Here is a 22,858-nt window from a genome sequence, read left to right on the forward strand (position 1 = left end):
CAAGCACAAATACCACAGATTTACACGTGTGTGTGGTGGTAATGTTAGTACTGTGTATGCTTGAATTGAAAGATGTTAACATCTGATTAATTATAGACCTTATCCACTCTCTCATCAATCCATTCTATTTGATTAGATGCATCACCTCGTACATCCTTTTCCATAATAACACGACAGGGTTTGGTACATTGTGAAGCATATTATTCATAGAATCTTCAACCTTTCTTATTTATTATATAGATATGAACAAGACACTCCAAAACTATATATATCAATCCCACTAGTAGTTAGTAGTATAATCCTTTTTATATATGAACTTGTTCTTTTGTAATATTATGAGCGTGAAAACTGGATGTGATTGCGGTTGAAAGACCCACAAACATATATATTAATCAATCTTAACCCATTACAAAAAGTTTTTCCCTTTACTTTGTTATCCCGAGAAGTTCCAACTGATGAAGAAAAAAAAAAGAAGTAACTTTTGCACAAATTGCAATTGAATCATCACCCTCTTGTCTCCTCTAAACTAACTATGGTCCTACTATGTTAAGCCAACTAACCAATGAGATTGTGCCATGTCATTGAGTATTAGAGCATGATTAGTGATTGAGGGTGAATCTCAGCCACTGGATGGCTTTTCCACATCAAGATAAAAACCACTCCTAATGATCAACCATGATTGAGAGAGACCCCAAATGGTTGGTGATGAGTCAATGAATTAGAATATGGAGAAAGAAAAAAGGGTGTCAATTGCCAAACCCCACACTGTATGCAGTGATCATCATGCATTCACTAACTTTATAAAGGAGTCTTAACACTTCTTTCTTGCTTCCACTTTCCAGCCACTTCAGAACCCCAAATAGAGACCCCTCACCAATGTCATGTCTTTTAATTTCTCTCATCCATTTCTTCCATACATTCTTGAGAATTGAGAACACTAGAAACCATTTACAATAGAACATGAAAGGAATGAAGGGAAAGTTCCTTAAGAAACTAAAAACCATACAAGCAATAGGTACTATTAGACAAGGCCTAGTCTTTCATCAATTAAATCCCACAACAGAAAAGTTTTCTACTACTTGGAAGTGTACTGCTCAAACCACACTAACTCAAGGAGAAGAAGATATCCACAAGGAAAGTCTCTCAGAGCTACTAAGTATTGGGTTATCCCCTAAACTTTTCAAAGATCTTAGCCATGAAAGTTTGGAAGCTCATGAGTTCGATGTTGGTGACAATCAGGAGGAGACTCTTTCGTCCACCATGAAGTTAAACGACACAATGGAGGAGAAAAACTTGTCAGATGATCAATTAGTAGGTAACAATAATATTGTTAATAAGGTTGATTATGATGATCATGATGATGGAATAAAATCATCATTGCTAGATTTTGAAGAGAAATGTCCACCAGATGGGAATGACAAGGTTATTCTATACACAACAAGCTTAAGAGGAGTAAGAAAGACGTTTGAGGATTGTAGTGCTATAAAATTCTTGTTGGAGAGTTTAAAGGTGTCTTTTTGCGAAAGGGATGTGTCGTTCCACCAGGAATTTCGGGAAGAGCTATGGAGTGTACTAGGAAGTAGAGTTGTCCCTCCAAGGCTTTTCATAAAGGGAAGGTATATTGGAGGAGCTGAAGAAGTAGTTGGAGTACTTCATGAGCAAGGCAAGCTAAGGAAACTCTTGGAAGGTATCCCACTTGTCCAAGCCAATTCCCCGTGCCCTGGTTGTGCCAACGTGCGATTTTCTGTGTGCTTTAACTGCAATGGGAGCCGGAAGGTCTTGCCAAATGGTGATCAAACTGATCATGAAGAGTTGTACTACATTAGATGTCCAGAGTGTAATGAAAATGGATTGGTTAAATGCCCAATTTGCTTCTAGTGTTCTTGGATGATCATGTACTTGTTAAAATCTACAACATTATGTTGTTTTAATGTGAAGTAAGGATTGTGTTAAAGAGTAGAGAAGCTTTCATGTTTATTATTTATTTACTATGTGACAATATATAATGTCTAGCTCATCATATAGGTATCAATGCTTGAGATACTAGAGAGTTTCAATAATGTTTCTTGAACTTTCTTTTCTATTCTTTTCTTTTTTGATGGTTTTTCCAAAGATAAGTGGGGAAGAGGTTGCACATGGGCTATTTTCTTTTGGTTTGGGGAAAGTCATCATTTGATGATAACAAAAGGTTTAGGTACCAAAGGAGAAGAAGGGCTGTGGGGTTTATGATGATCCAACCACAGCTTTTATGTTAAAAGGGTCACTCAAGGCATCTTTTTCCAAATTATAAGAATTTTCTATTTTATAATGGTCAAGACTGCAAAGAAGGAAGAGGACACTAGAAGAAGCAAAGAAAGATTTCAACATTTCAAATTACTTAAATTTAGTCATTAAGAGACAGGAATAGTACTTGTGTACCAGTCAAGAATGTTTTAGACAATCTCATTACCATTAAGAAAAAACACCAAAGTTTTTTTACTCACTAAATTAAGAAAAGTGCTAAGGAGTAATAGTTGTATGGTACACGTTATTATTACTGACTCATAAAATACTTCTAAATAAAATTATAGGACCATACTAACTCTATAAACAAACTAGTAAAGCATAATTACAAAATGGAAAGAAAAAATTATGCTTTACCATGGACATTTAACAAATCTTATTTATTCAATACAAAAATTCTAATAATATACATATTACCCAATTATAGAGCTTTGATTGAAACTTAACTTATATTTATAGACAAAAATTAGATCTCATCGTTATTACAAAAGAGTTTAACAGGAATGGAAGAAATAAGTAAACTACCATTCCACTGGTGGGTGAATGCCTACTAAATATCACTGTTAAATATCAACTTGATTATTACTGTATTAGTTTCGAAGTTTTACTTTTATGTATGCACAGGTGTACACAGTAATCATCCCGTTAGTATTTAACTAACACCTCAAATTTACAACGAAAAGGTCGATCTCTCAGTCGCTAGCAATGGCATTTCTCGTCTCCTCCTGCCTCCGATTTTAAAAGTAAGCTCAGTCGATCTCCCAGTCGCAGCAGTAAAGTTTCTCTTCTCCTCCTCCAGTCTCCAGTGGTCTCTCTGTTGCAAACCAGTGGTCTCTCTGTTGCAAAATTAAAATGTGTATATTATGAATACAATATACACTAAAAATAATTATTGTTATAAGTTTTCTTAAGTGTCATAAATAGAAAATCACCCCACATAATAAAGACTTTTTTGATGTTGAATTTCTCAATAACATTATATATAAGAGACCATGTAGATTATATATTCAATTGATGATTAATTAAGTTAAATTAATTTATATTCATATGTACACATAATGAAGCCCACATTGTTTAAATCTGTTTATAGTCAATGAGACCTTTGTTTTCCAAATAATTAATCAATATTAGTATTTAAACTCTTTTGTCTTAATCAAGTTTTTATAATTATTATAGTATTTAAATTATTAATTAAATTAATATTAGCCATATATCATGAACACATCATTATCATTTGCCAGCTTCTTATATGCCATTTACAAAAAATAAAAAAAATATATATATATTATTATCATTATACCATATATCAAATTTTGGTTTTTGATGTTGAAAACTAGAATAACAATGTGATAACTAATTCCCAATAATTATTTATGCCTTAAGGTCCTATTGCATTATTATTGCATGAATTCATGATTTTGCATTGCAGGTAAATTTCTTAAAATTATTAATTTTTGTGTATATGCCACTTGAGTGAGGTTAATTTTCTTGTGTTAAATTTAAATTAGTTAACCACGTATTGTGTGGTGTAGTGATAGGAATTACTTTTACTGGCATCTTTCCTTATTTGAGTCAAGGGTTTGAAACCCACTCCAACTGATCTTTTTGAAAGTAGAGATGAAAATTTATACCGCGGGATGGGTAACTGCGGGGATCCGCCCCTAATGGGGTGGGGATTCCCCATCTTGATGGTTAATGGGGCGGTGGTGGGGGACAATTTCAATACCCGAAGCGGGGATGGGGCGGGGGCGTGGATAATACTATCCGCACCATATCCGACCCCGATATAGATATATATAATTTTTTTTGTTTTTTTTTCAAACTTTGACACATATTTAGTTTTTATTTTCTATTAGGTTATGCTTTTTTTAAGTAGGTTTATTTTTTATCTTCTATGAATTATGAATGCATAATAAATATTTGTGAGAATATTGGTTTAACTTATTTTTTTCAATTATTTTAAATTAATTTGTTTTTTCATTTTACCTTAATGGATACCCGATGGGTTCCCCATAACCGATGGGTATTCCCCTACCCCGAATCCGTTGGTTATTAGACGGGGATGGAGCGGGGATGGGGGTATAAATAGGTAGCGGGGATGGGGGCGGGGATTGCATTCCCCGTACATTAACCGACCAATTTCCATCTCTACTTGAAAGGGATTAAAGAAAGGTTTGATTTTTACCGGAGGTGGTGTCATTTATGTGATAAAAACTCTTAAAGTGACTACGATAACTTAATTAAGGTAAACTGAGGTATGAAACCCATATAATCAACATATTGTCTCTGAGATTGTCAGAATAACTGAAGGGGTGGGGAAAAAATCTATACCAAAGTGATCCCTTTTTATTTATAAAAAAAAGTTAAATTAGTTAGATATTGTCATTAATAAACAATTATGATCTTAAGTGTTAGTGGACAAAAAAGAATTGATGAATGGGTTTATATATATATATATATTGAGAGTAATGATTTAAATATATATATTTATATATAAAAAGTCAAAACATTTTGTGATAATTTTAAATAACAACAAAGTTTTGTTGTAATTTTAAAAAGTATTTTGTAACAAAGTATTAATATAATTTTTCATTTACAATATTATAAGATTGACCCCAAAAAAATGATAAATACTATTGTTGTTATTTTTGAGCAAAATATTATTTTTGTTATGAAATTGTCTTTTATAAGGACAAATAATATTATTAAAAAAGTTGTATTGGCAAAAGATATTTATCATACCTCTTAACTATTATTAATCATTTGTTAATAATCCTAGTTATTTTATAGGAATTATGGGTTGTAAATAATTAAAGAAAATATTATACAACCAACAAACTTATCCAAATATAACAAAGTGGAATACTACAATCTTATTTGGTAAAAATACTACAAAATTATTAGTTGGCGAAATATTACATGAATCTGTTAATTTCAGCTTTGGCACAAATTTAATTGACCAAAAAAAAAAAAATTGACCATCCTATTCAGATATTCACGACCAAGAATCTCTTTCGGATAGGCCCTGAAAGGAGAAGGGAAGTTGGAATACCAACAGACGTCTATTACTGAATTCACTCGACCTGATAGTACCTATTTTCGGAACGTCCAGCGCCAAAGTCACTAAATGGGTAAGTCGCCAATCCCTAAAACGGACTATGTAATGTACTTTGTCTGCTGGGTTGGGCATTTTACCATCTTTTTCTATTGTATCGATCTACCCTTGTGTGATTCCTGCTGAAGCATATACTCGGGGGTGGGTGCAGGGCGGACGATTTCAAAGCGGAATCCCCATTCATTAGATAGAGAAGATCACCAAGATTTTGTGATCTGCTGCCAAACTTATTCCAATTCAATGAGCATTCTCAATATTGAATATTAAAGTAGAAAATAAGATTAAAAAATTTGAAGACAATAATAGAAGAGTAGAACACATAGTGCTTGTTTATCATTTTTCAACTATTATTTTTTTAATGCACTACATATAATATATACATACATATACATATATAAATACATATAATTACATGAGTTTCATCTTGAATGCATTAATTCCTCTTTAGTTTCAGTTCATCAAGCCATCAAAGCTGTTGTTTTTCAATCTGTCTAACATGGCATTACATGTCCTCTTTGAAGAACTAAGCCTCTGTTAAAACCATTTATTAGTATATATAAAAACCAATCAATAATTTGAAACAATTGAAAATATATCACTAACGATCAACAATTCATATTCAAGTATTGTTTTGCAAGTAATAACTTTCGTTTTGATAATTCTTTGCAAAGTAGTCTTCCTGACTCACATGACATCTTTTCAGGAAAGTTATATGGGATTCGCCACTTACACCAATAGCGGTATAACATCAAAGAGAGTGCTACGCACAATAGTACTCTTTAGCAATTCTCTTATTTATTACACACAGTGACGTGACACTGCTTTTTTATAAGCATTTTTTCATGCATGCCACCATGCAAATAGATTTGGTTTAAGGTTATTTTATCATCCCTAGTTTACATTCATTGGATTTTTTGGGACAAATTGTGTCTTCCAAAAGCCAAGGAAATAATAAATTTCAGAGATATCTCTATTTTAACCAAGCCTTCTTGTTAAAGAATCATAAAAGTTCTAATTTTGTTATACAGTCTTAAGGTCTCTTAGGGAGTTTTCTTAGCCATGAAGCGGGTTGGAGATCTTTACTTTGGAGAAGTCTATTATTAGGTGTTGTGATTTGTGAGTTTACTGAATTCGGTGACCAAGACACTAAAGCAATTGTTACGTAGGTACTCAGAAAGGACTCGAAATTCAAACTTTGTAGGAACAAACCATATGCCTGACTATCTGAGCTATCCAAGCGAGAAAAATGTTCACTTACAAGTATCTTTACTTTGGAGAAGTCTATAAGGGTTGTGATTTATAAAGGTCTATAAGCTCTTTCTTCATGTTTTACTAAACTCAGGGACTAGACACTAAGGCAATTGTTATGTATGTACTTAGAAAGGACTCAAATCTCAGACTTTGTAGGAACAAACCATATGTCTGACTATTTAAGTTATCCAAGAGAGAAAAGAGTTTACTCACAAGTATTTTTACTTTGTAAGAGTCTATTAGAGTTGTAATTTATGAAGGTCTATAAGCTCTCTCTTTTCATTTTACTAAACTCGTAGACCAAAACACTACAACAATTGTTATGTAGGTACTCAAAAAAAATGACTCGAACTTCAGACTTCGAAGGAATAAACCATATGCCTGACTATTTGAGCTATTATAGAAAAGGGTTCACTCACAAGTATAGAAATATCTATAAATCTAAAGTACAAAAGAGAAACAAAGAAAACAAGAAAAAAGCTTACCTTTTTTTTCCCTTGAAAATCAGCAATATGTTAGCTAATGGAGGTTTCTTTTGTCCTGTAATTATAGCTAGTACTACTTCCAACAGCAGAACTCCACTGTGGATGTAGTTCTTGACCTATTATAGGTATAGAACCAGAATTCAACTTCTTCTTCTTAATGTTATCATGTAGAGCACTGTAATCCAAATCCTGCAAAATAAATGGAAGTTCTTTACCATCATCCTTGTTAAATTTATTTCCCGTTTCTATGTCTTTCAACGATTCAGTAAACTCTCTCTCGCTTGTTGTGGTAACGGATTCTGAAAGTGCATCATCCTCTTCTGTCACCCATGCTCGGAAATTTATCATTGAAGGTGGGATCCTAGTGCACATGACTTCTTTAAGGTTACCAAATATCCCCTTGTTAAAAGGGTTCTTCTTCTTATCATATCGATACCTGAAATTCTCATATGTTGTCTGCAAAAGAATAGTAACAGAATCAGTACATTTGAAACCGAAATTTTCAAGCTACATTATCAAAAACATGGTTCTATGAGTATCATGTTATTATGAAATAAATAATGTCATTAGAGATAGATAAAGCAAAATGATCTTGTGAATGAGTAAAGGCTAAGATGATGAATGATCCTATGGTAACAACTGTTGAAATTTTTGGACTAGTTTACTCTATCATATTATAGCAACTTCATTAATGGAAATCGCCCAACAAAATAGGCAAAACATCAATAGGGACATCTCCTACTAATAATACGATTAGCATTATAACAAGATAACTTTATTTGCAAAACATTTAACAAAAGAAGTTATCAGAACTTCGAATGGCTTGAACTACAAGTAAACAATCAGAATCTAATATCACACTAAAATGTATCTTCAAGCTTAATCAGTCAAGTTGAGTTCTTAGAAAATAAGTAAACTTGCTAATGAACTTCTCCAACTAATGAGCCAATGCAACAAAACATGACCAATAAGGGAAGGAGAAGGTTTACCTGATTAGTGCAAATAAGATAGAAATGGAAAAATGTAAGTCCACCAACAAACCAGACGACGATAAAGCAATACACTATGAGGATAACCGATAAGATATCACGAGACATGACAACCCAAATGTTGGATCGCTCTCGAAGAATGCTGATCCAGGAAAACACAAATACATATATGCACATAATGGTTGATGTTGATATGAACATTATGAAGTAAGGATAATTGCGCTGAAATGACAAGATTATGGTGAAAAAATGCAGTTAGTTTCATGGCAAAGTCAATCAAGGATAACACCTTTAATAACATAACAGTTTAAAATAGAAGAGTTAAAGAATAAGTTACCAATCCAATGCACTGGCCAACCCATGGACAGTGATGATCAAACTTCTGAACACAGTTGTTGCAAATTGAACAATGAGAAGCTCGTGGTGGACGATATAGCAAACATGTGTCGCAGAATTTCACCTTTATTGTTTGACCGTTTACTTTCATGTCCTTTATTCGGGGTATTTTTAGATTAGAGACTCTAGCATTCACCCATTCCATTGATGGGGTACTTTCAAATGTCTCTTCTGAATCAGGTGGTTGTGTGTTCCTTGGGATTATTCCTGGATCTCGACCCGATGTTAGGAACAGAAAACAAAAAACCTGCATAAAAACCATTGACAAGTCAATATTAGTAAAAGTGTAAACAACATAAATACCCAAAGTTTTGAATTTATAAGCAACATAAGTACTCAATATTAGTAAAAGTGTAATTTTTCACAAGTTTTGTTAGTACAAACTTCGTTATTATCTTAAACAGGAAACATGTAAGGCCCAAATTCTAAATCATTGGTCTAAACGGAAACATGTGTTATGAATTACGTCTAAATCTTCTTTTAATAAACTCAAAATGGAGTTTGTATTGACGAAACTGAATAAAAATTACAGTTTGACGAACATTGGATACTTATTGAGTTTATACCGGTTACAAATATAAAATTTTAGGTACTTATGCCGCAATTATTTCTTAAATGAATAGTAGAAGAAGAGTTCCAATTTACCAACCAAAAGAGTGAGGACAATCCCTCCAATTAGTACAGGGTAGAAAAAGAATGGATTTTGTCCTTTGCTCATCACAATCATTCTTATGCAGAATGTTATGGCAGGACCTCCAATTAAGAATGTTGTTAAGAACAATGATCCAGCATCGTGGCCGAAGACTAATCTTCCACCACACATGAATTTCTAGCATGAAAAGAAGTTATGTCAGTTTTAATAGAGATTGAGCAACTTAACATGTACAATCAAGCACATTCAACAGTCATTAGAAGCAACCTAGGTGCAATAAGAATCATGCTAAGAAACACACAATACTAATACAAATCTAGGGGCATTAGCACTCGTTTTTCCGCATACAAGTCAATTTGAAACATGAAATGAAACTATTTTTGAAGAAGAAACAAAGGCACACATCCCTTTAGAAGATACATTCAATGAAACATTATGAAAAATTTGCTTAATGTGGTTAAGGATTTGAATCTTTAAGAGGATCTACCTAACAATGTACTAGATTTTGCTCAATGCTTCATAAACAAATCCATGCTTCAATCATTTCCAACATTTACACAATTCAACAATAATAAAAGCAATGACAAAATAAGATATGATCAAAGTTTATGAGAAATGAATGCATTTCTCATTTCATTTCTCAAAAACAAACAAAACAACAAAATCATCATACAAATAAAGATGAGATTTTTATAAAACATTTGAAAGAAGAAGAAGAAGAACATTACATTGTTACCCTTCCAAACTTGGTAGAGGCGATGAAGATTGGGCTTTGGAGGAGCTATAGCTGTATTCTTACCATGGGAAGAGCATCTCCAACCTTGTTCCCTATTATTTCTCATTTTTTTTAATTATTTAAATTTCAATTATTTATATTATTAAAATTGATAACAATAACAAATACAAAATTCTCCTTTATTCACCAATACCCACTTTCAATCTGATTAAAAAAAATTCCATAAACATAAGATTAAGGATGTTTTGGGTAATGGGTATTGGGAATTATACAAGATCAAAGGAGTGTTTTGTTAAAAATTGTATCTTTATTCTTTTTGTTTTTTAGAAAAGATAGAGAGAAAAATGGAAATGTGGCGCTTGGGTGCCCGTGCCCGTGCCCGTGCCCGTGCCCGTGGCCTTAGGTAGCCCTTTCCCCTGCCCCTGACTCCTCTGACTATGTTTCTTCTTCTTCTTTCTTCTCTGGTTCTTCTTCTTCTTTCTTCTTTGGTTCTTCTTCTTTTTTCTTCTCTTAACAAACAACCATATTCTCTGTTGTAATTGTTTCATTCTTTCTAACCATTTCTAAGCCAATGCGCTTTTTTTGCATCAAAAGCCAACTATTATGACTTATTTCTTTATTTATTATTTTTCATATAATTACATCATAATAATAATTTCACAATGGTTATTTTTGAATTATTATTAATCCTTTCAAAAATTTATTTGTTTTTATTGTTTCCTAAAAGAAATTATTACCCAATCTTATTAATTATTAATTACCAAATTCCAAAACATTTATCTTTCTTAATTTTTTTATTGTAAATATTTTTTCGATAATATAAAAATTATTACAAATATTTTCATTAATTATATTTTGCATATTTTTCAAAAATAATTTACTTATACCATAAGTTACAAGTATAATTATCCTTAAAGATAGAGAGCTTACCGCCCCGCCCTTTATAGTCCAGTCCTGTTGTCATGGAAAAAGAGTGTGTTTTCTGTCAAAGAAGCATGCTTAACACAGCCTATAGCGTAAATTAGCCACATTATAAGCTGCAAAATTACTTATTCTACTAATATTGGAAATAATACAACGGAAAAAACCTATTACAAAATGAGGCATAATCAACAAACCTCCAACAAGTATCCTTTTCTTTGAGAGTATTGACAACCACCTTGGAGTCGTTCTCCACAATTACAAACTTATGGCTTTTATCTTTAGCAACATCCAACGCTAAGCAATAGGCGCTGCTTCCCCACACAAAGTATCAGCGAAATCCAACTGTTTAGTATGCACCCAGAGCACCTCTCCAAAATGGTTAATTGTCACTACTGCAATACACATGCTTTTCAGTCCTATCCTAACATCACAATTCAGTTTGAGTCACTCTTGGAGAGAAAGGTGCCAGTCATCCAACAAAATCGGAGCAAGATTAGGGAACAGTGAAGCACGGTAATCTGTAAAAGATATATGAATAGAGTTAATGCACTAATTAGCATTATCCAACTTATTATTGTGTACCTTGTCATTTCGAACCTGCCATATGGTGTTGACAATCGATGAAGCGTAAAAAAAAAACTTCATCAGTGTTGATGCCTTGAACTTTTAAACCCCAGAGAAACTTTACCTAGTCCCACATGCAACTAACAGTGCGTGCAATCGGATAAATTCCCTAAGGGGACGACCTCCACGGATGGAAGGCCAAGTTGCAAGTGAGAAAAAGATGTTCCATTAATTCTTCCTCCATCCCATAAATTGGACACTTTGTCTCCACTAAGCAGAATCTTTTATTAAGAATCGAGCAGATCGGTAACGCATGAGACAAAATACACCACCACAAGACTTTATGTCGCTCTAGAATTTTACTATTCCATAGTTTATTTCAAAGTGAGGGGGCAACATCACAATAAACCACCCTCTGTAAGACTTGAATCAAGTAAGCTGACTTGTTGGAGAATCTCCCATTCTTTTCCATAAGTTATCTTTAATAACAACATATTAAGTTAATTGGTTACTGTAATTGGCTAATCATCCTGTTACCCTAAGATAGTTACCTGGTCGAACCTTCTTATCTTTTATATGTATATTTATCTTTTTATTAATTTACTCTTTTTTCCTCCAATCTTTCTAATTTCGAATTATCTTGTCACAATTACTCTAAAATATTTCTCCCATATTTTTTTTTAACATTTTTTTAAGTTTTCCCCACAAAATAATTTTTTTTTGAAAATTATCATATTTGTGTAAACTATGCTAAAAAAACATAAAAATGAAAAATCTCCTTGTTTTGTAGGGTTAAGTGAACCCAAATCCACTATTAATTCAGATACCAAACTCAAGAAGTGGTTGAAATCTTTGTTTAAGGATTAAACCCTTTGGGCTTATGCAAGCTTAGTCTTCATTTAGCCTCCCCTAATAAGACTTTAGGGCTTTTCAACATAATAACTGAATTTGGGCCCCACAAAGCCGAGTATCAATTTTCAGTAAACATCACCAAATTGTCATTTATCTCAATTGATTATTACTCATACGAGTCATTTAAAGTCAAATGGAGGGAACCCGGCCAAAACTAAAATGATGGTAAAGGTCCCTTTAGTTCAGATTTTTGACTATTATTGTTAGTTTATATAATAAGAATACAGGAATGAAAAACTATTATATTAAAAAATAAAATCAAATTAAAAGCTTTTTGGTGGGTTCTTAAAGACATGATTTAACACCATCCATATAACATGTACATACATACATAACTTTCATATATATACACAAACGGAGTTTCCTTTTCAGGTCCACTTTAGAAAGTCAGCTTAAGATGTTGAAATAGATTAGATTAAGCTTAAAAGTTAAAACTTTGAGGAGGTCAAAGTAAGTTTTTTTCTCCCCCTTAACAATGATCATAATACTTGTTAGTAAATAAAAACAATCCTAATTAGGATTTTTACCTTTGAATTTTGACATGTACCAAATCATGCTCCCTGAATTTTTAAAGTCGTTAAAAATACTCCCTGAACTATTGAGATTGTTAGATTTAAGGACTTTTTAAATGAAAAAGTCTAACATAGATGAAAATTCAGGGACCATGATTTATTACATATCAAAGTTCGAGAGTGATTTGGTAGATATCAAAGTTTAGAGAGTATGGTTTAGTATATAAACAATCACTGGAATAGTAAAATTGGATGCAATTAGACAAAAGTTCTTAAATCTAACAATCTCAATAGTTTAGGGGACATTTTTAACGACCTTAAAAGTTCAAGGAACATAATTTGTTACATGTCAAAATTCAGGTGGCAAAAATCTTAATTAGCCTAAAAACAAGTCACTAAAGCCAACAAATAAAGACTATTTCAACAAAAAAAAAAAAAAAAAAAAAAAAAACCGGTAATATGATTTGTCCACAGCTGTTTTTGGCTGTCAATTTTGGAGATTAGGCCAAAGAAAATGAATTGGGACTTTTTGGACATACTTGGTTTGTGAAAACAAACAAACAAACACAATTGTGGACTAGTGCATGTTCATGGGAATAAATCAGTAACGTCTTGGAGATATCTTATTAGCCTAATAGAAACGTTTTTATGTTGAGATATATTCAAAGTTATACTGAACGTGCAAGGCTTTTAAAAAATTTCCAAACAAGTGTGCATTGTAAAAGAATCTTTTGATTTATATACTTTGTACACCAAACTTGGAAAGATTGCTGCTCTTTTCTCTTTCATTACTTAAAGTGAAAAGTTAGTTTACCTTTACAGCTTTTAGGATACAGAAAAATGGTGGATGGAATATCAATTCAAATAAGCCAGAATCCAATGGAATGGAAGCCCTGTTGAGAATTGAGATTCCTTGTGTCAAATCCAAGAGCCATGGGAAATTGGAGCTTCAAAAATATGGGTTTGGACTTATTATCCACATGACCCTCTTGCAAAAGTAAAAGAGAATCTTTTGAGAGTGAGAATACCAAACAAAAGTAAATATCAGAAGTAAGCATTGCTTAAATTGGAGTAAAAGGTGTTCATTTACAGATTGAAGGAAGTTGCCACACTTAGTAGGCAGATACAGATAAGAACAAAGCTTCAAAATTGGAAATATTACAAAACATGTTTTTTTTTTTCATTTCCATTCTAACTTAAGATAGACTCAACCCTATTACCCCTCTTCATTACACTGAATAAGGTTTAGACAGTTTCCTCTCAGTTAATCCAACTCACATAAGAACATACATGTGATTAAAACAAGAGTGAAGAAAAAACAAGTTAGAGTAATCACACTTCCTAACAATATACATTTTAGGTGGCACACTCAGTTATGGGAACTTCAGCTAGTCGAGTAACTGACACCGCTTCGGCAAATGAAATATCAGGTGATGGCTGTAGAGACTGGGTGTAGTTGAACTCAATCTGCAACCGCTGATGAAGAGGAAGGGATGCCATTAATCCTTTCTTCATATCAGCCTGCAATTCCCTTAGAGGAATTGCAGCCAAGAAGTTCTTTATGTACTCTTTGCAAGACTCCTTTCCCTTACAAACAACCTCCTCTTCCTTCATTGGTTCTTCTGGCTTGGTTTCCAGTGCCTCAACTACTGGGGAGGACACGTTCACATCAAGCACCTGGCTCTTGGTTTCTGCTGCTGTAGCCACAATCTGCTGTTCGCTGGTTGTTTTATCTTCCGATCCTTGTGTCACATTTGACATCTTGTGAATTACAGTGTTACAGTCAAATTTCAAGATGTAGGCCTGGTTGCAGCCTTCATATAGCCTCTCCCCCAAGGTGTCAACAATGTAGTATGCCTCTGGTTCCACCTTGAGAATGAAGAAATGGTCATTCCAACTGACAATGAAAACTTGCGGTTCACCACTGCTTACACATTCAGAACCCACGCGACTAATTTCATCCCAAATGTTATCAAAGGACATGGCACCATGTAGAAAGTCAAACCGATCCTCATCTATTATTCCTTCAGGATGGAAAAACCCAATAAACGATTTCTGTGAAACGACAGAAAGGGGGCGTATTTTGGCTTGTAGGACTGTATCAAGATCAAAGTGCTTGTCAGGAAATAACTCCTTGTATGTCTCATTTTGACAGAGATTCCTCCATTCCAAAGAACCTTCTCGGATTAGACTGTCAAACTGAGACTTGATGGGCAAGTGGTTTTGGTTGTTTTGGAACCAATCAGCAATAACAGCAACTAGTGCAGTACATGCACTCTCACCTGCTGCCCGCTCACTTCGCTGATCAATGGAAGCAAAGAAGACCTGGGTTTGAAGCCTCATGTTTCCATCACGGCTTGTTACTTCTTTATACTCCCAACTGCCAATGGCAAAACTGTCATCCCCAAAGTCAGAAACTGATGATCTGTTTGCTAATGAATCCTCCTCAATTTTATGCCGCTGTATAAATAGTTGCCAATGCCAATGCTATGTTAGAACATTCTATTTCTTAAAATAAGCACAAGAATTTAGAATCTAACATAACTCACTTTAAGAGCACTAGAAGAAGTGCATCAAATAAAGAAAGCAAATGGTAATGAATTCTCACCCCTAGAGAAAGAGATTCATCAGAGCTAAGTTGTCGACGATCAAAATCAATATCATCACCACCTTCTTCTCCATTACCCTTTTTTAGTAAGGGTTCTCCCTTGGCTTTAGGGGACCTGAAGCTAAGCTTTCTCTTCCTCCATGACAGCAAGCTACGCTTTGAGCCTAAAATTAAGGGTGTTTCAGAGACTGATGTAGATGAATCCTCAACCTTTGAGCATCCCACATCTGATTTGCGGTTGCTATAGTACACCCAATCCTCATCTTCCGTATTCATCCTTGCACTTGAGTAAAATGATACTCCAGCATAATTTGCATTGGCCAGAGTTCCATAGCTAAATGACTTCCTAACTGTAGCATCCTCTTTTCCCTCATCCGATTCTCCTTCCTCAAAATCATCGAGTGAATCTGAGTCAAATGGATAGTTATACTCCCCATCGCTTTTGGCAGAGCCCCTGCCCTCACTACCATCTTCTTCACGACATGCCTTTTTAGCTTTCCTGGAAGAAACATAGCCCGTAAAAAGTTTAACTTTTCTAAGACCAGCTTTAAGAGCAGAGAGTTCGTCTTTTTCTGTTGAAACAGCTTCCACCGATCGAGTTGGTGATGGAGCAGGAACAATTGATCTTTCTACGGGCTCTGCAGTTTCATGTGAAGTTCTCAGCTCCAATAAGCTCAGCGTTAACTGCAAGATTTAAGGAATTCTAAGATCAGAAAATGTCAAATTTCATGGGGTAATAAAACCGAGGCAACCATAAGGACTAAAAGTCTACAAAGAGAAAGAACATACACAAAGTGTGGGACAAGGCTCAGATGAACCCCCACAAGGTGTAAGGGGGATGTTTAATTCAAGCTCCTTCTCTTCAGCAGCTGAAACAAACTCAGCAATGTTTACCAATGCTGTTCCAACCACAGGAATCTTGTTCTTAGATCCTTGGTTCAAACCCTGATTTATATGATGAAAATCAAGTCAGTAATTTTTATATCATACCAAATAAATCTTCTTAAAATCAGAAACGATTTAGATACATAAAATTTGAACTTGGCATAAAAATAGAAGACAAATACTTCCCATTCAAAACCCTTTAGTCACTCCTAACAGTCAAAAGTCAAACACCCCAGAAAACAAAATCTCCATAACCCACACTACTAAATTTATTTCCTTCTCCATCCATAAATCAATGAAGAAATCGTCGTTAGAAAAGTAAAATAACAGCAATCGGATCTACTCATCACAATAATCCATTTTCAAACCTAACATCAGTCCATTTTAAGTTGAATTGACTCTTTGATTTCAGAAAAGACACTAATAGGACCCTGTACAAATATACTAGAATTGTTAGTCGAGAATTTTCAAGATTTCAAAACCTAAAATAAAAAAAAATAAAACACCCATATTTCAATTCACCTAATCAAAAAACCCGTAAAGAAAATCTCGAATTTTCTCCATAGAAAATGAAAACCCACCAAATTCAAAAAAAAAAAAAAAACCCAGAATAAGAAAGGTAGAGAGAAAAAGAAACTAACATTGAAAACAGTAAAGGCGATCTCCCAAGGATGAAACACATTGTCCTTATAGGGTGAGAAAGAGCAGATGCTTTGAAACTCTTCATCCCAGTCGACGACGCCGTTTTCAATGGAAGAAGCATCAACTTCCCTAGTAAAGTTTCTTTTAACGGCCGGTCGCCGGAGAGAGCTGAGGGCCATCTTGGGTCCTTTCCACCGAATCTCTAAGGTCAACTTTCCCGGTTCCCCACCAGAGCCCTCCCGCACCAGATCGCAACCCTCCAACCGCCGAACCACAAGCCTCACCTCGTATTTCTTCGCCGGCAGCGGTGGCCATGGACGCCACTTCATCATCTTCACCACCATTCTCGCTAAAAACCCAGAACCAGATTAAAAAAAATTAAATAACAACGACAACCTCGGAAGCCAAAAACCTCAAATGCCCAGATGAAATCTACTCGAGAAAATGAAAATGATAAATCCCAAGAATGATTTTGTATGGGAAAATTGTACTCTTTGCGTTTGTCTAGTATTTATCCCGAGAAAAGCTTGGAACAGGTATAGAAAAAGAGAGAGAGAGATGAAGAAATGGGCAGGAATATGCCGTTATTGTTTTTGGTATGAATAAAAACTTAGAGAGAGAAAGAAGAAGTCGAAATTTAAGAGAGAGAAAACAGAAACTGTTGAAAACATAGAGAGAGAGAGAGAGAGAGAGGGTTAGATAGGTATGTTTGGTTTAAATGACTTTACTTTGGTCCTCCACTCTCTCCCAACCCTTGGCCTTGGGTTAAGGTTTTTATTATTTTATTAATATTTATTTATGTTTTTTCGTGGAAATTAAAAATGAAAAACTTTCTTTTTAATTATTTATTTTTCCTTAAAAATAATAATAATAATAATTACTATTATTTTCTTTTTGTGAGAAAACGAAAGTCGTCGGAGGATGACGATGATTATGCCACATCGGACGGTGAAGGGTATTACGTGGATCTTTTCCCATATCAAACGGCGTAGAAACCTTGAAGTTGACCTCGTTTTTTCTTAAAATTAAAAAAACATATATAAATAAATAAACAATTATAAAAGGTTTCTAAATATTATTGATGTGGATGAGATTTTTTCTGGGCTATAATTAAAGAGCGAGAAAAATATTTATAAGCCAGTGCACTTTATGAAAATTAATATAAACATTTAAAAATTTAATGACACTGCGATTTATTGACACGTACAAAATATTGCCTGTTAAAAAGCAACAAATAAAATTTACTAGTTCTTTAGGATTGGTTTGGTACGGTAGTATTATATTAAATAATAAATAACAGATAAAGTAATGTATTGCATTAATTATTATGATTAAAATTTTTAATACAATGTATGTTGTATTATTTAATTTATAATAAATTGTGTATAATATTTACAAATAATTCGTGGTCAACACCAATATTTGATCCGGACCTGAGACTTGAACCCGAACCTAAATCTAAGATTTGGACCCGAACCGGAACCCAAACCTAGGACCTGGACCCAGGACCTAGGACCCAGGACCTAGGACCCAGACCACAGACCCGGACATGGGACTCAGACCCAGACCCCAGACTAATACCCCAGACCCAGACTCAGACCTGGACCCAAACTCGGACTCGAGACCCAAACCTGGACCCATACTCGGGACCTGAGACCCAAACTCGGGACTTGTACTCACACTTGGACCCGGGACCCGAACCCGGAATCGGGACCCGGGACCCGGACCCAGACCCGGGACTTAAACCCAGACCTAGGATCCAAATCTAGACCCGGACCCGTGACCCAAACTCGGACTCGTGACCCGAACCTGGACCCAGACCCGCGACCTGAACCCTAGACCCGAGACCCAGACCCATAGTTGATGTTGGGATCGAGTGTATTAAAAGTATAATATAACTTTACACAATCTATTAAATACAAGTCAATATCAAATATAGTATTGTATTTAAATAATACAACACAATCTAATACAATACGGTGTACCAAACTAGCTCTAAAATAATGTATTTAGCCACGTGTTTATTCTCCATTTTTAAGTTCCACTATAACGGTTGATTTATTTAATTAATGCAACCTTACTTTTTTTAGTTACTTTTTTAAAAAAAATGTAAAATTTAATACTAGAAGTTAAGCATTTTTCTAAAAAAAAAAGGCTGGATAAAATAAAGTAGCTATTAAATGTTTTGTACAATTAACATCAACTAGTAATAATAATAATAATAATAATATAAAAAGGAAAAATTGAAAACAAATTAAAGTTAATAATATATAAAAAAAATATATATCTTTATATATTAAAAGTGCCTATCTAACGGCATTTCTTGGTTTAACAAAATATACCTTAAAAATAAAAGAATATTCTGTTAAGTTTAACGATGTTAATAGGTTTGATCTCCCGTTAATAAATAAACTCAATAATTAAATCCAAAAAATCAAACAATCGATTTTACATCTCTCTAACAAACTACAATTTTTGAAATTTTTTTACATCGCTTCATTCACATATTCTCTAAAAAATAAACTCAATAATGTAAAAAAAAATTAAACAATCTTTACGATTAACCCATTCATCCCAATCCCAATCGAGCGATTGATTGGTGGATGCCCATGAAGCCTCTCAAAAAACAATGGCCTCTTCCAATCGAGCGATACTCTCTTCTTTTGAAGGAATCAAAATCGGACTGCAACAATAATGGCCTCTTCCAGAATCTGGTGGAAACTGGTGGAGGTTGGATGATGAAGATGTCAAAATTAGGATTTTGGCTGAGGCCGATGACTGTGACTCGGCCACTTATACGAATGTGAGAGCTGGTTTCTAAAGACCATGTTATATTTGCGGCTTTTTCTACCCTAATTGTGGCGGTGGTGAGTTTCAAGCACAGTTTTATTTTTGTGTATTTTTCTTCATTGCTTTCATTTTAATTTTTGTGTGTGAATATCTTTGGGTCAGCTTTCAGAGATTTCAATAACGCATTACTTGACGGCATCAATATTCACCGAACCGAGCAGCCAAATTCTGTGTTTGGTAGATTGTGATCCTTACGGTTTTGACATTCTCTGTACATATCAATTTTGCTCTATGGTTAGGCATCTTGACACTGAATTATCTCATATCATTTTCTACTTTAAATGCTTGTTTAATCTATAATCACTCTTCTTCTATTTAAGAAAATGGCGTACGATTCAAACAATTTAAGGGTCGGAGAGATAAAATCAATTGGAGTTTTTTCTTCAGATTCTAACAAGTACTGTATTCCAAACTATATTTTAATTTATGTTAAAAATTTGAACTATTTGTTGTTTTGATAATTATGGGGGTTAAGATGTGTCCACAAATAGGAGATGGTGCTACATCGTGTTGTGGGTGATTGGGGATTCAGAGACAAGATGGAGATTGTTGATTATATGTAAGAATCCATTAAGAATTTATAAATGTACATTTTTTTTTTCTCTAAGGAGTCAATTGAGGGTGTTGATTTTTTTTTTATTATTATTGTCCTTATATCTCTTTTATTTGTCGTTTACGTTTAGAGTTTTCATTGATTCATACAAAGAGAAATTATTTACCTTTTTCATATACTTTTATTGTAGAGACTCCTAAATTCAATTTCGCTTAGATTAATTGGATAATGTTTATTTTTATAGGATATTGATCAAATTAAGCCACCTTAACTATTAAGCAGCTTTCGTTCATATTGGCATTTTCTGGTGTGTTGTCATTTTTGGAGTAACAATTTATGGTTCTTCTTTTACTTACCAAGTTCTTCCAATTAATATTTGTTTTTTAATTTAGAAACATCTTAAGCTCCAAAAGACTATTTGTATTAAGCAATGTAAAACAGAAAGTTTAATGGAATGTTAATTTATTGTCTTTCTTATAAAAATTTGTACCTTTATTCTCTTGACATAACATAATTATATATACATAACTATATTTTACTAACTAAATACAATGACACAAAAATTATTTTAATAAAATAAATTATTCATTAAATAAAATACTTTTAGTTACACAAAGATTACTAACCAAATATTTTTAGTTATTGAAATCTAAAAAAAAATCAAAAAATCTAATTTTACGTGGCTCGGCACGTAACTTTTATCTAGTATATATATACGTAGTTGATTTCCAACAAATTAATAAAATTATTTTTTTTAATATACTTTTAAAATTCAATTAATTGAAAACACGAGAAGTTAAAGATGTTAATGATTTTAAATTTATAATGAACTAAAATCATTTAAATGTTTCTTATTTTGAAATTTTAAATTTGATTTCCGTACAAAAATAAAATTAAACTTGATATTTTATTTCCACACTTTTCTTCTTACTACAAATTACTTGATGATTTTTTCGTGTATATATTTATATTCTTTCTCGTTTTTTTTAAAAAAAATTGTAATTGAGTAATTGGAGAGGTTGGTGATGGATTAAACTAGTTTGTTAATTTTAACCATATTTAGTAATGGTGTGGGTGTAATACACAATCCTTGTTTATATATATATGTTTATCAATTTTAGCAACTGATTAATTAGTGTGGTATAATTATAGTTACAACAGGAATTTAATTGTTCCATTATGTGGAGTACGTACTGGCATGACATCTCAATTAAATGATATTTAGTGCTTAGTTTTTAATACCAAGAAGAAAAAATTCCTTTACGAATAAGGATCTTGTCCATTTTTTTATATTCAATTTAAAAATTAAAAAAAAAAAACTTATAATTAAAGTGGCATTTAATTTTTTTTCCAGGTATATTTAAAATAATAAAAAATATATATTGTCAAGATTCTCATTGAATAAATGTGTATGGTCGTTATTAAATTAAATTGTACCTTTGGTTAAACAAAAATATGTTTGTGTTTTTGGTTTACATGAGGATTAAGGGTGCGTTTGGAAGTAACTGTGTAATTACTAGGTAGTGTAATTACATATGAATTTTTAATATCTTGTTTGACAAAATAGTTAGTAATTACATGGGAAAATAATATTTTTTAGTAGCTAGCTAATGTTTAAATGGAAAGTTTTTTGTAATTACAATTACATTCAATTCTCATGAGGGGAGAATTGGCGAGTGTAATTGGAACCCCTCAATTACTTCAAATTACACAGTTACAGTGTAATTACATGGTCAGACAAACATGATAAATTGTGTAATTACCTCCAATTACACACAAATCTAATTACATTGTGGCTTTCCAAACGCACGCTAATAGTTTAAGAAAACTTTCCTAAAAAAAAGGTTTAAGAAAACTCTCGTATAATAATTTTCACATGTTTCTTTCTCCGATGTATAATGTGGGTTGTTTAGCTTCATAATCTAAGAATTGTTTTCTATTTTTAAACAAAAAAAAATAACTTTTAAAAACTAATAGAAGGTGTTTCATCCAATTTTTTAAGAATACTTTTTTAAAAAATTGAGTTTTATAAAATAAGAAAATAAAAAACATTAAAGTGTTATTTTCTATTTTTTTAAAAAATCTAACATATTCTTTTTACTTTTTTGCTCACATACTAAACTTGGATCGCGAACTAGGACCTAGACCTAGACCAGGACAACGACTTAGACCCCGGACCCGAACCCTGGTCTCAGACCTGGACCCCGACCCCAGTCCAAACCCGGATCTAGACTCTAGACCCAGACCTCGGACCCCAGCCCGGACTAGGACCAATACCTAGATCCAAAGATCCGAATCCGGACTTGGACCCGGACCCCAGACCCGAATCCAGACCTGGACCCCAAATCTTGTTAGGGTTTATGCCTTGAAAAGCATATAAAGAAATTTTATGATTATTAATAAAGAGTTGAACATTTTGATATGTACATGAATATTAAATTATTAATATTTATTATTGAATAATTTATATAAATATATAAAAAAAAAATATCTTATTCATA

The 22,858-nt window shown here is 33.2% G+C and overlaps 3 protein-coding genes across 15 annotated transcripts; 1 reads left to right on the forward strand and 2 right to left on the reverse strand.

The window, feature by feature from the left end:
* Window positions 1–725: 725 nt before the first annotated feature.
* Window positions 726–2,082, forward strand: LOC115698539 (uncharacterized protein At5g39865). Of its 2 annotated transcripts, XM_030625622.2 has the most exons (2): window positions 726–1,315; window positions 1,385–2,082. In XM_030625622.2, the coding sequence occupies exons 1-2, from the start codon at window positions 961–963 to the stop codon at window positions 1,876–1,878; spliced, it is 849 nt and encodes a 282-aa protein (XP_030481482.2). In that variant the 5' UTR covers window positions 726–960; the 3' UTR covers window positions 1,879–2,082. The 2 variants fall into 2 exon arrangements, with proteins under 2 accessions (XP_030481482.2, XP_060958496.1); XM_061102513.1 differs by having other exon boundaries at window positions 729–2,082.
* Window positions 2,083–5,110: 3,028 nt separating this feature from the next.
* Window positions 5,111–10,577, reverse strand: LOC115701512 (probable protein S-acyltransferase 1). 12 transcript variants are annotated; one of them, XR_004008561.2, is made up of 7 exons: window positions 9,900–10,569; window positions 9,169–9,348; window positions 8,461–8,766; window positions 8,124–8,345; window positions 7,135–7,590; window positions 5,811–5,929; window positions 5,111–5,613 (listed from the first exon to the last, which is right to left on the reverse strand). XR_004008561.2 is itself a non-coding variant. In XM_061102516.1 (7 exons), exons 1-6 carry the CDS (start codon window positions 10,011–10,013, stop codon window positions 7,165–7,167), a joined length of 1,149 nt encoding a protein of 382 aa, XP_060958499.1. In that variant the 5' UTR covers window positions 10,014–10,571; the 3' UTR covers window positions 5,111–5,613; window positions 7,135–7,164. The 12 variants fall into 12 exon arrangements, 9 of the variants coding, with proteins under 9 accessions (XP_060958499.1, XP_030485189.2, XP_030485187.2 ...); XR_004008563.2 differs by having other exon boundaries at window positions 5,111–5,616; XR_004008562.2 differs by having other exon boundaries at window positions 5,111–5,624.
* Window positions 10,578–13,861: 3,284 nt separating this feature from the next.
* LOC115699084 (uncharacterized) lies at window positions 13,862–17,786 on the reverse strand. The gene is made up of 4 exons (XM_030626305.2): window positions 16,954–17,786; window positions 16,217–16,372; window positions 15,428–16,111; window positions 13,862–15,279 (listed from the first exon to the last, which is right to left on the reverse strand). Exons 1-4 carry the CDS (start codon window positions 17,296–17,298, stop codon window positions 14,176–14,178), a joined length of 2,289 nt encoding a protein of 762 aa, XP_030482165.2. The 5' UTR covers window positions 17,299–17,786; the 3' UTR covers window positions 13,862–14,175.
* Between the last annotated feature and the right edge of the window lie 5,072 nt (window positions 17,787–22,858).

The sequence above is a fragment of the Cannabis sativa genome, chromosome 8, assembly GCF_029168945.1.
Source record: "Cannabis sativa cultivar Pink pepper isolate KNU-18-1 chromosome 8, ASM2916894v1, whole genome shotgun sequence".
In the NCBI taxonomy this organism is placed as follows: Eukaryota; Viridiplantae; Streptophyta; class Magnoliopsida; order Rosales; family Cannabaceae; genus Cannabis; species Cannabis sativa.

Coding starts and splice junctions, on each gene's coding strand:
- LOC115698539 (XM_061102513.1), top strand. CDS start 961: ATGAAAGGAATGAAGGGAAAGTTCCTTAAGAAACTAAAAACCATACAA.
- LOC115701512 (XM_030629329.2), bottom strand. CDS start 10,013: ATGAGAAATAATAGGGAACAAGGTTGGAGATGCTCTTCCCATGGTAAG. Junction 8,767..9,168: donor GGATTGTCCTCACTCTTTTG/GTTGGTAAATTG, acceptor GTTTTTATGCAG/GTTTTTTGTTTTCTGTTCCT. Junction 7,591..8,123: donor ATCTTATTTGCACTAATCAG/GTAAACCTTCTC, acceptor ATTCTTTTGCAG/ACAACATATGAGAATTTCAG.
- LOC115699084 (XM_030626305.2), bottom strand. CDS start 17,298: ATGGTGGTGAAGATGATGAAGTGGCGTCCATGGCCACCGCTGCCGGCG. Junction 16,373..16,953: donor TCGCCTTTACTGTTTTCAAT/GTTAGTTTCTTT, acceptor CATATAAATCAG/GGTTTGAACCAAGGATCTAA. Junction 16,112..16,216: donor AGCCTTGTCCCACACTTTGT/GTATGTTCTTTC, acceptor TAAATCTTGCAG/TTAACGCTGAGCTTATTGGA.